Here is an 11,898-nt window from a genome sequence, read left to right as displayed (position 1 = left end):
AGTACTCTTCAAAATCAGTCAAGGTCATCAAAAACATGGAAAGTCTGTGAAACTATTACAGCCAAGAGGAACCTAATGAGACATAACAAAATGTAATGTGGTATCCTGGAAGAGAAAATGGACATTAAGTTAAAACTAAGGAAATCTGGGGGGCGGCCGAGTGGCTCAGTTGGTTAAGAGCGCAAGCTCTGAGCAACAGGGTTGCTTGTTCAATTCCCATATGGTCCAGTGAGCTGCGCCCGAGCTGAGCTGCTGCTGAGTTGCCAACAGGTGGCAGGATGGCTCAGCTGGTGAAAGCACGTGCTCCAAACAAGGTTTCTGGTTCAACTCCCGCATGAGATGGTGGGCTATGCCTACCCACAACTAAGATTGAACACAGCACCTTGAGCTGAGTAGCCGTGAGCTAGACGGGTGGCTGGGCGGTGACGACTTGGAGCTGAGCTAGCTGCGCCCTCCACAACTAAGATTGAAGGACAACTTGGCTGTTCCCCTTCCCCAATTCCCCAATAAAATCTTTAAAAAAAAAAAAAAAAACTAAGGAAATCTGAATAAGCTATGGACTTTAGTCAATAGTAATATAATCAATATTTTTTCATTGATTATAACAAATGCATCACAGTAATATAACAATAGGGGAAGCGGATGAGGGTATATGGAAACTCTAATATCATCTCAATTTTTCTGTAAATCTAAAATTGTTCCACAAAATATTTAAACATTTTTTAAGTCTACAGGTACACATAATTTAAATGTATTAAGAAGTTGAGACACTAAAACAATAATATCTTTATGGTAATTTTCTTTTATGTGCTGTATGAATCACTTAAATAGAAGACATCTACATATATTACTATCAAAATAACTTGAGCTATATTCCTGGGAAGGCAAAACAAAATAAAAACCAGTTCAGGCTTATTTCTTATCAGCAGAAAAGTTTTATTTCTTTTAAGGACGAACAGTTTAAACCACATCCAAGGCCTTAACTTACAGACACAAACCAAAGTAGCCATTTAAAGCATTAGATATTGAAGTACAAGACATATAATGGGGGGAAATGCTTCGCCACGTGAAGCACACACCACACTTTGCTCAATCGACAGCTGAGCTCTGTTATCTGCTAACACTTGGGTGTGGTTGAGGGTAAGAGCCTATCTGCCGAACCAAAGAAGAACAGCTGTGTTCTACAAGTACTGAAGCATTTTAAGACTGCACTGGTAGGGGTAGATTTTCATAGTGAAGGGCAGAGTGGGGAGAAGCGTAGTCCCTTCCCGTAGTGCATTAGGCGGCCTTGCAGAGGGCCACGGCAGAAAAGCGCACGTCCCCTTGCTCACGCTCAGTGAATTCTCGGCAGACCTTGGCGGCGTCCTGAAAAGAAGGAACGTCATTAATTTCCAAACAGCAAAAGCTCAAAATGAAAGCTTCAAACGGAAAAGTGTCCATCAGGCCTCTTAATGCTCCAAGTTCACCCTGATCACCTTTGAACTTCCCATTAAACTTGAAAACCAGGGCTTAAGGCAAAAGAGGAAAAAAAAAAAAATCACGTGATGAGAACAGGGATCTGCATCATTAGCTCCCAAAGGCCAGAAATCACCAACTTGAAAATGTGATTCCCTTAAAAAGCATCAACCATGCCAGAGTTTCATTCCTGCTTTGGAACCATGTATTAAAAACTCATGGGGGTCTACACTGACACCTACATTTTATTCTCTATCAGAATTTTTAATATATTGATATTCCAGACCTTCCTTCCCAACTCGACTTTCCTATAGGACCCAGTGTTGACTAATATTAAGTGTGTCCCTCTAAAGAGGGAAACCAGCCATTTCCTGCACAGATTCGACAAATCCATTCAAGTTTAGGATATCTGGATTGTTTCTGTTTTTTCTCACTGGCTTAGCAACAGTTAATTTTGTTTCTCGTTTGGACAACCTAAAACAATCTTTAACTATAGAGAACCATCCTTACTAAGAATTTTCACTAATTAAGAGGCTGGTTTTTCTTCATTTAATTTTAAATGAGATTCTAATTAGTTTTTATTTTTTTGAGCAAAAAGTTTTATCTTCTGCACACCTCATAAATTCTCCTCCTGTTCAGTTTTAGGTATCCTCTGTGGGGTACCTTTTATGGTATTAGTGTTCGATATGAGTTAGTATGTAACTTAAGAGCTTTATTCAAAGGACTAGGGTCTTTCCTCCAAATGGGTCATGACCAGAAATTTTGCCTCTGTTCTTACTCTTTCCCACAAGTACATTCTGACTCTCTCATGCAAATCAGCCCCCATCCTGGTTTTCTAGGTCTAGTTCCCATTCTGTATTATGATTCTTATATACTTTGTATATCCAAGAATTAGCTCCAACTGATCTCAGGTGTGTATGACAGTGAACAGGACAAAGTGACCCTCCCTCCTAGAATGGCATAATTTGGCTCACTAGCACCGTACAGTCATCTGGTCTATGACGTTCCAAAGACAAGTCTGTTATATAGAAAGGCAGTATTTTACAGTAATTAAGAGCACAGGCTCTAGAGACAGACTGTCTAGATTTCAGCCAGATTCTGCCATGTAAGTTATTGACCTTGGGCATCACTTAACCTCTGCACCTCAGTTTCCTCATGTGTAAAATGTGAATAATAATACCTGCCTCTGCCCGTGTCCTTAGAAGGATCCTATAAAAGTGGTAAGTCACTCAAAAAAGCACCCAGCACAGGGGTCAGCAAACTGTCAGCAAACTGCAGGACCAAATCCAGCCTGGTACCTATTTTTGTGGCTGAAGTTTCGGGGGAACAGCCACACACATTCATTTATCCATTGTCTCTGGGCTGCTCTGGGGCTGAAACAGCAGAACTGAAATACTTGCAACAGAGCCATATGCCACATGATGCCTAAAACATTTTCTATCTGGTTCTTTACCAATAAAGTTTGCCGACCTCCATTCTACACACAGCAAGTGCTAAAAAAAGATTAGCTGCTAGTACTATAAATGAAGTCATTATACATTTAACAGCATTTTTAAATTTCATCGCAGGCAAGTTTCCTTTATAATAGCACACTGATTCAATGGTAGAGACTCGTTTTTAGGGTGAAAGAGGCCTGATCCAGCTCTGGTCCAGGATTCAGAGGTTCCTGTAGTCACTTGTACCAGGATGGTTACACAGGCATGTTTTTCTTCTCAGGCATGTTTTGAATCTGTTTCTCTCATCCTGTAACAGTGGGCCATGTGGAAAGAAAATGCTGCTGAAGTTAACTGCCTGACCAGAATCCATAATGTACTCTCTACAAAACTGACCCAAATTCAGCCGTCTGGGAGGGGTGAGGAAAGGCTCAGGCTGCTGTTCCATGAGTCGTTAGCTATGACGTAATCTGACAAGAGTACAGTGGTCACTTAATCCCACAAAGAAGCGACGCAATGGCTTCAGGCTAACTCTAACTGTGGACTAAAGACAGCACAGGAATACAGATTAGTCTCAGCTGCTCTGAAGGATCCTTTTTTTTTTTTTTTTGCTATAAAATAGAGAATTACTAAGATCGATGATCAAGCCCCGAAGAATTCTATTAACTCACAAGATGGGAGCTGGCTGTACTAAAAAAGTGTTAGCACTTCAGAACAGAAAACTTGGCTAAAGAAACGTGGGCCCCATTGGAGATGGATTCCAAAGCTTACCTGCAGCAGCAAGTCCTCTGAGCTGGTGCCGTGGTTCACTGGGAAAGGCAGCCGTCCATCTACAACAAAGAAGCGAGGCCATGTCAATTTTCTCTGCACGTTTTCTGCCTACTGTGCTTGTCCAGCCTAAAGGGAAATTCTTGCTTCTTTCAAATAACACTGCCACTCCCACAAAGGGGAGCCTCGTGATGAAGGAACAGGCTGTAAATGAGGTTCAAGTGTTCCTAGATATCCATTCCAGACAATTCTCATCTGCAAGTAACAAAATCACAGATGCCCAATCTAGCTGCTGAAGGGCTTGTGCCCCCATCTCCTGGGAAGACTAGCCCCGAGTCTCCCTTACCTTGGTTTGCCCGTAGGCAGCATCCTGACTTGAGACAACACAGATGCAAGTCTTTCTCCATTAATACAAAGAGTATGACTCTTACAAGGTGGATAATCTTTCATCTTTTTCATTGCCATATACCAGTTAACAGAAATTATTCCAACATGTCCAAATCGTTTTTACATAAACAAGGTCATATATAGGCATTTATCTTTGCCCAAAAGTGTTCGTTATCTAAAAAGGATACTAGAGATCCTACACTGACAGTGATGTAGTGGGAGGTGGGAAGAGAAAAACTGAATATGCATGCCTTGAAGTGGTTTTTTTACTAGTCTGTGACTAAAGTCATTCATTTGGTAGGTCAGCTGTGCAGGGATGGTGCTATGGGTAAGGTAAAGGGTTAAGTACCCCCAAGAGAATACCCGGTTGTCCTGTCTTCATAAACAATGATACGCTAAGCGACATCAAGTTGCACGGCAATACTGTAAGAGGAATTATGTATGCAAGAATGCATGAAAGTATATTAGATTCCAAAAAAGGAATAAAACATACCAAGTTCATAGAGGTGGCCATCCACGTTGTTAAACAGAATAAAATGGAAGTTCACTTTGTCATCTACCTGAAGAGAGCCAAGAAATTTTTTTGGAAATGAGTATTTAATAAGCAGAACTTAATTTGTTAAAAATAAGTGTAATACGTAATAAGTATATGATAGAACCGATTTGTATAGTTTTTAAGTTATTATAGCTAATATTTATGTATTTCCTATCTACTAGGCCCTAATCTAAGCCCATTAAGGAGGACAGACTGTCAGAACTCTATGACTTGCTTTTTACTGAGGAGGAAATTAAGGCTTAGGAAGGTTAAGTACCCCATCCAAGGTCAGACTAGAAAGTGGCAGAGCCAACCATCGTTATAGAGGCACTTACCACTGACTTAAATCTAACGTAACAGTTGACTAGGAGGCTATGTTCAGATGGATGGTACATATAAGCATTCTAGAAATTGTCAGTCCTTGTTGGTATACCTTACTGCTGGTATACCTCCCCAACAGTCTGTAAGAAGGATATCTAAAAAGCTCAATCACTAGGAGGGGCGTTACTCTATTGGACTCATCTGGATCCAAACAAAATACATCCTATCAGTTTGAATTTACTCGACTATGTCAACTGCCAGTTAGATTTCTGAGAGCCATTTTTATGAAATGGTCTGGTCAAAGCATTATTCTAGTACAGTTTCCCAGAATTACTGGCCTTGGGTGAAAAACTACATTCGCTGTGTTCCAATAAGGGGTTTCTGCATGCATTTCAGGGAAAACACAGGTGGCGCCTGGCAGCCTGGCTCAGATATGTATTTGCACTTACCCGACATTGGCCTTCCTGTGCCACGGCATCATGGGCTGCCTGAATGGCCTGCCGAAAAGAGAATCATTAGCACAAAAACCTCCCAGAGTTACTGCAAAGTGATGCTCTGGAAGTTCTGTTCCTACCTCATTCTTTTCAAAGCATTTTGCTCTGTCTTCAGGGGACAACTTCTCCGTTTCAGAAAGAAACTGTCTCAGGACTGACCCATCCTCTTTAAAAAAGAAAAAAGAGATAAAATACTACAAATGGGTGCACATTATTGCGGATTGAAGCTGGTGCACAGCTGGTCGTGGTTAGTGACCTGAATCTTTACTATGGCCTCCAAGGACTGGATAAATTGTCCCCTCTTCCCCAGCCTTTTTCCCACCACTCCCTACTCAGTGCATTCAAGCCAGAGAACTCTCCGTTCCTCCCAGGTGCGAGGCTTCCTTGCTTCTGCTCCTGGCAACTCCCCAGCCCCTTTCACCTCCCACTCATCTCTCAAATCGCTTGTCATCACTTTGTTACAGCACTTATCCATTTGCAACACATATCTGTGAGATTTTTAGTGTCATAAAGACAGACTGTCTTGTCTATTGCTGTATCTGCAGAATTTGGCAGCACACAGTTAATGTGTATTGCACACATGCACAACAATAACATTCTCATCTAATAACAGTTGTCAATCCAAGATTTTTATTTAAGGGGAGAAAATACAAGCTTAGCAAACCAGTTATCCAGACAGACATTCACCTAAGCATCTTAAATAGAAATGTAAAGAGCCAGATAGGCTGGCCGACTGGCTGACAGCTGGTCTAAGTGTTTTGTTGTTGCTCAGTCAGTATGGATAAGTCTAGGAGACATTGACGACACAGCTAGAGCAAGAGAAACTTGTATTTCAAAAGACCTCAATTTGAACTTTCAGCTCAACTTGAAAAAAGTAAATTTGTTAAACTGGGACCATCAAGTGATGGGAATCCTCTTAACTTTATGAGGAGGGCTGAGATTCAGGCCAAGCCACTGGCACCACCGTGACCATGGTTACAAAAGAAGCACAGCATCTCCTGACCTCAAGAACACAGTACTCTAAAGTGAGATTTACTGCAGAAGAAACAGAAAAGATCGAGCTACAACTTTTTAATATGGCACAGTACAGTTAATACTTGAAAAAGCAATTTCTAGAAGATCTGGGTATTTATAGCCAGGCAAGCCATTTTTTTTTTTTTTTTTAATTTCAAAAAGTACACCAGTAGTAGATAGTGTCTTGGCCATACTTCTCTTGTAAAAAAAAATTATGTGACCTGCTACAAGCAACAGTGTGGACAATTAGTTGAAATTATTCAATCCTTAGCCACCCCACCCATTGTCTAAATCAGATTACTGCCATCTGTTTTGGTACAGAAAGTTTTATTGAAACACAGCCATACCCATTGGTTTCCATCTTGTCTATGGCTGCTTCTGCACTAACATGCTAATCTAATAACAGTTCTCAAATCAAGATTTTAGGTCAGAGACTATATGGCCTTCAAGCCTTAAAGATTTATTCTCTGGCTTTTTAAGCAAGTTTGCTGACCCAGGGCCTAAATCAGACATAATGGCCATGTTTTTTGACATTTTTTAGTGCTGTTAATTGTGTCTCTGACAAGCTTAAGGGCTGAGACACACGGATTTCTTCTATATTCTCCACAGCATCCACTGAAGGTAGGCTAACGCCCCTGACCTGACATTGTTCAGTTAGATCTTTCAAGGTTTCAACCTGCTGCTAAACTTCCCTGCAGGAACCTTCACACTATCTGTGTCCAGCTGCTCTAAGCTGGTTTGGTCCTCCTGTGGTTTATGAGACACAGAACCATTAAAGACAGGTCCTAACTGTTGATCTCTAATACTTCAGAATTGTTGAGAATTGAACAGGAACACAAGAATCAGGATAATAATCGGCCCTCAAGAGTTCTTTATCCTTTACCTCAGGCCCAGCTAAGCTGTCTGCAAATGGAAGAGCATATGTAGGGAGGCAGTATGCAAATGCCTATCACTTAGTCTTCCTCTCCAGGTAGAAGCCAAACCATGCTTCTTAGAAAATGAGCTCCCTTCCCTCAGAAGGGAGAAACAAGAACTCACCCACTGATTGCATCTGGCTAAGTAGGTTTCAAATATTTTGAAGGCAATGACTTTGCTAAATAGACCCTTGGCGGGGAAAGGGAGTTGGAATGAAGCGTTATGGCTAACCAGAGGTCAACTAGAGGATGACTGGCCTCAAAATTCAACACGTACCAAATTCCAGTTTGTCTTGATTATTGGCTACCGCGTGTATAAGTCCAATGGTGCCACAGGAGTTTCCAATGGTCTGCTTCATGAAATACACTTTAGGGCTGACTTCTTGTCCCTTCAGTTCTTCAATCTGTTTTTTCCTGAAGTTCTCATGCTATGAATGTAAAAAACATGTTAATATCTCAAAATGAGAATGCGGAGAACAGACAGTAGCACAACAAGTTCTATCATCTAAATGGAAACTCAAGTAGGATGTGTGACCAGGAGCCTTGGTTCTAGATGCTGGGGCCAATGCCCAGAAAATGGCCTGTCTGCCTCCCACACCCATGCCAGCCGTGGGGTTCTGAGAGGCTCTGAGGCTCCACCCTGATGCTGCAGTGCAGTAACAACCTTGGATATTACCCAAGGCTTTGTCTAGACACCACTGAAACCTTTTAGCTACAAATGGATGGTGTCATGAAGCCAGAAAAACAGACAAGTTCATTATATAACGTCAGGATCTTAAATAGAAATGTAAAGAGCCACACAGTTTCCTTCTCTTAACACCAACAATGACTATATTTCACATGGGCGTCCCAATCAAGATTTGGTCAATTTAACACCCAACAAGAACATCAGCTAGTTTATATCCCACTCTTCTTTAAAGTTCTCTCTATTCTATCCAAGTATGCTTCTCCTCAAAACCAAAACAAGCTTTAACTGTTGCAAGGAGAAATTTTAAAAAATTATTCCCTCTCTCTTTTTTAGGAAGGAAAGACAACTAACTGGTCTAGGGTGCTGGCTGTGATTCCACAAAATCTCTACTCATCCTACAAGAGGACGATGTGACACTTCTTTGTCCCAGCCAACTATGCAGTTTGAGGACAGATTAGCAATGGAGTGGGGGACGAAAGAGGGGGGTAGAGGCCAGTAAACAAATGAGACTAGAGGTAGTTTTCCTCAAAGTATCCATTAGCTCTTTGTACAGTGATTTAGTGGGCTTGTCTGAACCTCTCACTGAGGAGTTTTAAAGACCTTACAGGTATGACTTCTCAGTTAAAAGCAGGGTGCTCATGCTAGAGAAACACTAATTTCCCATAACCAACATAATTTAGACAGAACACCAGAAGCATATTTCCAGTTATAGTAGCTTTCATTACATGCGATTGAAGTTTAAGCCTGGTCTGTGGCACCATCAGAGGAATATGATCTACTGTCCCACAAGATCAACTTAAACTCCAACTACTGGACAGTTTTTGCATCATGTATCTACCATATCCTTGAATTGAGTTACTTCCTGACTATTAAGGCTTTTCACTTCCCTAGGTTAAATTTTTTTTAAATGGGATAGCACTATCCTTTAGCGTTGTTTGAGCACTTGCATGGAGACGCTTCTGTATTTCATTATCACTTAAAATTAATGTCAACTTCTTTAAATTTAACCTCAACTTCTCTTTAAATCTGCTTCCGTGTTTAGCCCAGGAGGTGTTTTGTGTTGCAGAACAGGTGCTCAATAAATCTGGTAAGACTGAACTGGAGCAAAAGGACTAGGTATCTAGCTCTTGCAAACATAAAACGTTTAAACGAGAATGTTCTCTAACAAGACCCGCTTGATCCAGCAAAGCAGTGGGCTTTTGAAAGACAAACACGCTGCACCACTGCCTCCCAGAGGCCTTGCCTCTGAGAGCTGCTCAAAACCTCCGAGTCATCATGGTTCCTCTAAGAAGAAAGCTCTGTGAGGGGCTCTAACCAGACAGAAATTGCATTTGATCTGGTCAACAGGAAAGCTAATTTGACTTGCAATTATCTAGCAGCTCTGTTTTCACCTAAGGAACGGTTTTGGCAATAAGAAACCTGTCAGTGGGATTATCCTAATAGCTTTACTAAAGGTTTTTAACCTACTATACTTAGTATATTTACATGGGGAATGCCTGGAACTTCCCATAGGGCTTAATTTATGCTGAGGATGCTTCTAGAACAGCCTTAGGCTGGTGCTTCACTTAAGCTCACTCTGTGTTTGGAATGATGCCCAAATTGCTAATGCCTCAAGTTTTGCTAAAGGAAATTTCGACCACTCCCAAATCAGGGGTCAAGTGACAGCAATAGAAGATAGACAAAACCTGCTAATTAGTGGAATTCCATACAGCCCATAACAATTATTCCAGCTGCCTTTTTATATCTGAACTCAGTCTTTGAGGCATATATACAGAGGGTGCCAAAAAAATGCATACACATTTTAAGAAAGGAAAACTATTAAAATTGTAATACTCAGTATATACCAATAACAAAAGATGAATACGAGTTACATTTGACTTCTGAAATTACCAGAGGTGCTCAAAGTGGTTACCGTCAGGGTCTAGACACCTTGGATTACAGTGAACTACTCTACTGCTTGAGCAACACTGACCAAAGTGTCCACTTGTGTACATTTCTGGGCACCCCCGTGTATATATATCCATGCACACTTACAGGAAGAAAACCATCTAAAGGGAAATGCAAAGGTGCTTCCAAAATTACTCCACTGCCCACCTATTTCATTTAGCTACAAGGCCAGAGAAGAAAGAGGATAACAGAGGTGGAAAGAGGTTCTCACACAGGAACCATACACAAATGATTAAGCTTTTTTTAAAAGCACACTGAAGAGGATAAAATCCAAGTGTGCACGTTGTAGGAAGAGCCCCGAGTCCACCGGAGACCCAGGCAGTGGAGGTGTGGCGGCGGTTTAGGCAAGGCCATCCCCCTCCATTTAATAGCTAAGTGGGAGTCTGAGAACCAGACAATAAACTAACAGGTGACAGCCCTTACAGGGAAACAACCAGCCATGCATGCCTTGGAGGAAAAGGCTCAGAAAAGCCTACGTTCAAGCGAACTCATGAGTCGGATTATTTCCCTGGATAACTGGGATGATGAAACTGAGATGCTGCTTCTCTTCCAAATTTAATGCAATGCTGGATGGATGAGCGAGGAGGCAATAAGCTCTATTACAAGAGCTCCAATGAATAAGTACCACGAAAGTGCAGGCCCCTCCCTCCATTCCCCACAGGGAGGGGACAGTCTGGCCAGCTCTGGGAGCCCAGGCCAGATGGGGAGGGGAGCCGGGAGTCTACATTGTCCTCAACGCCTCACTCCGATTGGGTTGCGGCACGCACCGTCCGAAGCCCGCCGACCCCGAGCCCCACGCCCTACCTGGGCGGTGAGGGGAAACAGCAGCAGCAGCGCGCAGGCAGGCGCAGGCACTGAGCTCAAAGCCTCCTCCTCCAGTCCCAGCACGTCCACGAAGCGCCACTGGCCGGCGACTCCCAGCCGGGCCAGCACCTGCGGAGAGAAAACAAGGCGGCCAGGCGCGTGGAGACAGGCGAGTGGTGGACATCTGCCTTAGTGCGGAGCCGACACCGCACGGTCCATGCCCCCAAGCGTGCCTGGATGGAGTCCCCGCCCCCCACCCTGCCGGCGCAATGATACAGCACAAAGCGCGGCCCACACGTGGCTCCCGCGAAGCCCGGGCACAGGAGTCCGTGCGGCCCGCGCGCGCCTTGCCCTCGGGACCTGGGCCCCGCGCTCGCATCCTCCTCCTCCTCGGCTCCTGCATTCCCACCTCTGACCGGTTTCGCAGAGTCACCCCCGCCCCCGATGCAGGGGCAGAGGGAGGGCGTCCCGACCGCGCCCCAGCCCTCCGCCTCTGGAGAGCGCAGGGCGCAGCTACGTCCCTGTGAAACAACCGGAGACCGTGGGCGCCTCCGCCTCGGCGCTCCTGGTGGAGGGGGACAGAGGAGCACCACTCACTTTGTTCAGCATCTGAAAGGCAAATGCAAAGAAAATACAAAAATAAAACCAGTCAGTGATAAGGCTACCTGGCAAGGGCTGACCCTTAGCCCTGCGCTCCCCGGGCCAAGGTGCACCTGATGCTCACCTCGGGGTTAATCTCCATCGGTTTGAGCTGCATCTTCGCGAAGCACGGAAAGAGCCACAAACCCAGAGAAGAGGAAAAACAGCCAGCGGCGCCGCCCAGGCTGCCTCTATAAAGCGCCGGCCTGACGCACTGTGGATGCCTGCGCAGGGGGATCGGGGCAAAACCAATGAGGGGGAAACGGTCAGTTTCAGCCAAATTGTCACGAACACCCCTATGCGCAGCGCACAGTGGTACGGCCAGGCCCCCAAACCTTGCAGTCTCACTTGCTGGTGAGATAAAACTATTGGTTGTGGGGATGGGTTTTGTTGGTCGGTGTTCCTTGAGTGTATGTATAGGCAAATCCTTTTTATGGAGTCGAATTTTTTTTTTTGCGAAGTTTTTGGGAACCCTTCCTTTCTACTACCCCGATTACCT

The 11,898-nt window shown here is 43.7% G+C and overlaps 1 protein-coding gene across 1 annotated transcript; it reads right to left on the bottom strand.

The window, feature by feature from the left end:
• Positions 1-917: 917 nt before the first annotated feature.
• UCHL1 (ubiquitin C-terminal hydrolase L1) lies at positions 918-11,610 on the bottom strand. The gene is made up of 9 exons (XM_019640738.1): positions 11,485-11,610; positions 11,358-11,369; positions 10,761-10,889; positions 7,599-7,749; positions 5,474-5,559; positions 5,349-5,396; positions 4,537-4,603; positions 3,660-3,718; positions 918-1,365 (listed from the first exon to the last, which is right to left on the bottom strand). Exons 1-9 carry the CDS (start codon positions 11,515-11,517, stop codon positions 1,279-1,281), a joined length of 672 nt encoding a protein of 223 aa, XP_019496283.1. The 5' UTR covers positions 11,518-11,610; the 3' UTR covers positions 918-1,278.
• Between the last annotated feature and the right edge of the window lie 288 nt (positions 11,611-11,898).

Source organism: Hipposideros armiger, unplaced genomic scaffold, assembly GCF_001890085.2.
Source record: "Hipposideros armiger isolate ML-2016 unplaced genomic scaffold, ASM189008v1 scaffold_53, whole genome shotgun sequence".
In the NCBI taxonomy this organism is placed as follows: domain Eukaryota; kingdom Metazoa; phylum Chordata; class Mammalia; order Chiroptera; family Hipposideridae; genus Hipposideros; species Hipposideros armiger.
This window is presented reverse-complemented; position numbering and strand designations above follow the sequence as displayed.

What these genes read in the sequence shown, in the direction of transcription:
- UCHL1 (XM_019640738.1), bottom strand. Translation starts at nt 11,517, where the DNA reads ATGCAGCTCAAACCGATGGAGATTAACCCCGAG. An exon ending in TCAAGACAAACTGGAATTTG is followed by an intron (nt 5,560 to 7,598) that starts GTACGTGTTGAA and finishes TCTTTTTTAAAG; the next exon opens with AGGATGGGTCAGTCCTGAGA. An exon ending in AATGCTTTGAAAAGAATGAG is followed by an intron (nt 5,397 to 5,473) that starts GTAGGAACAGAA and finishes TCTTTTCGGCAG; the next exon opens with GCCATTCAGGCAGCCCATGA.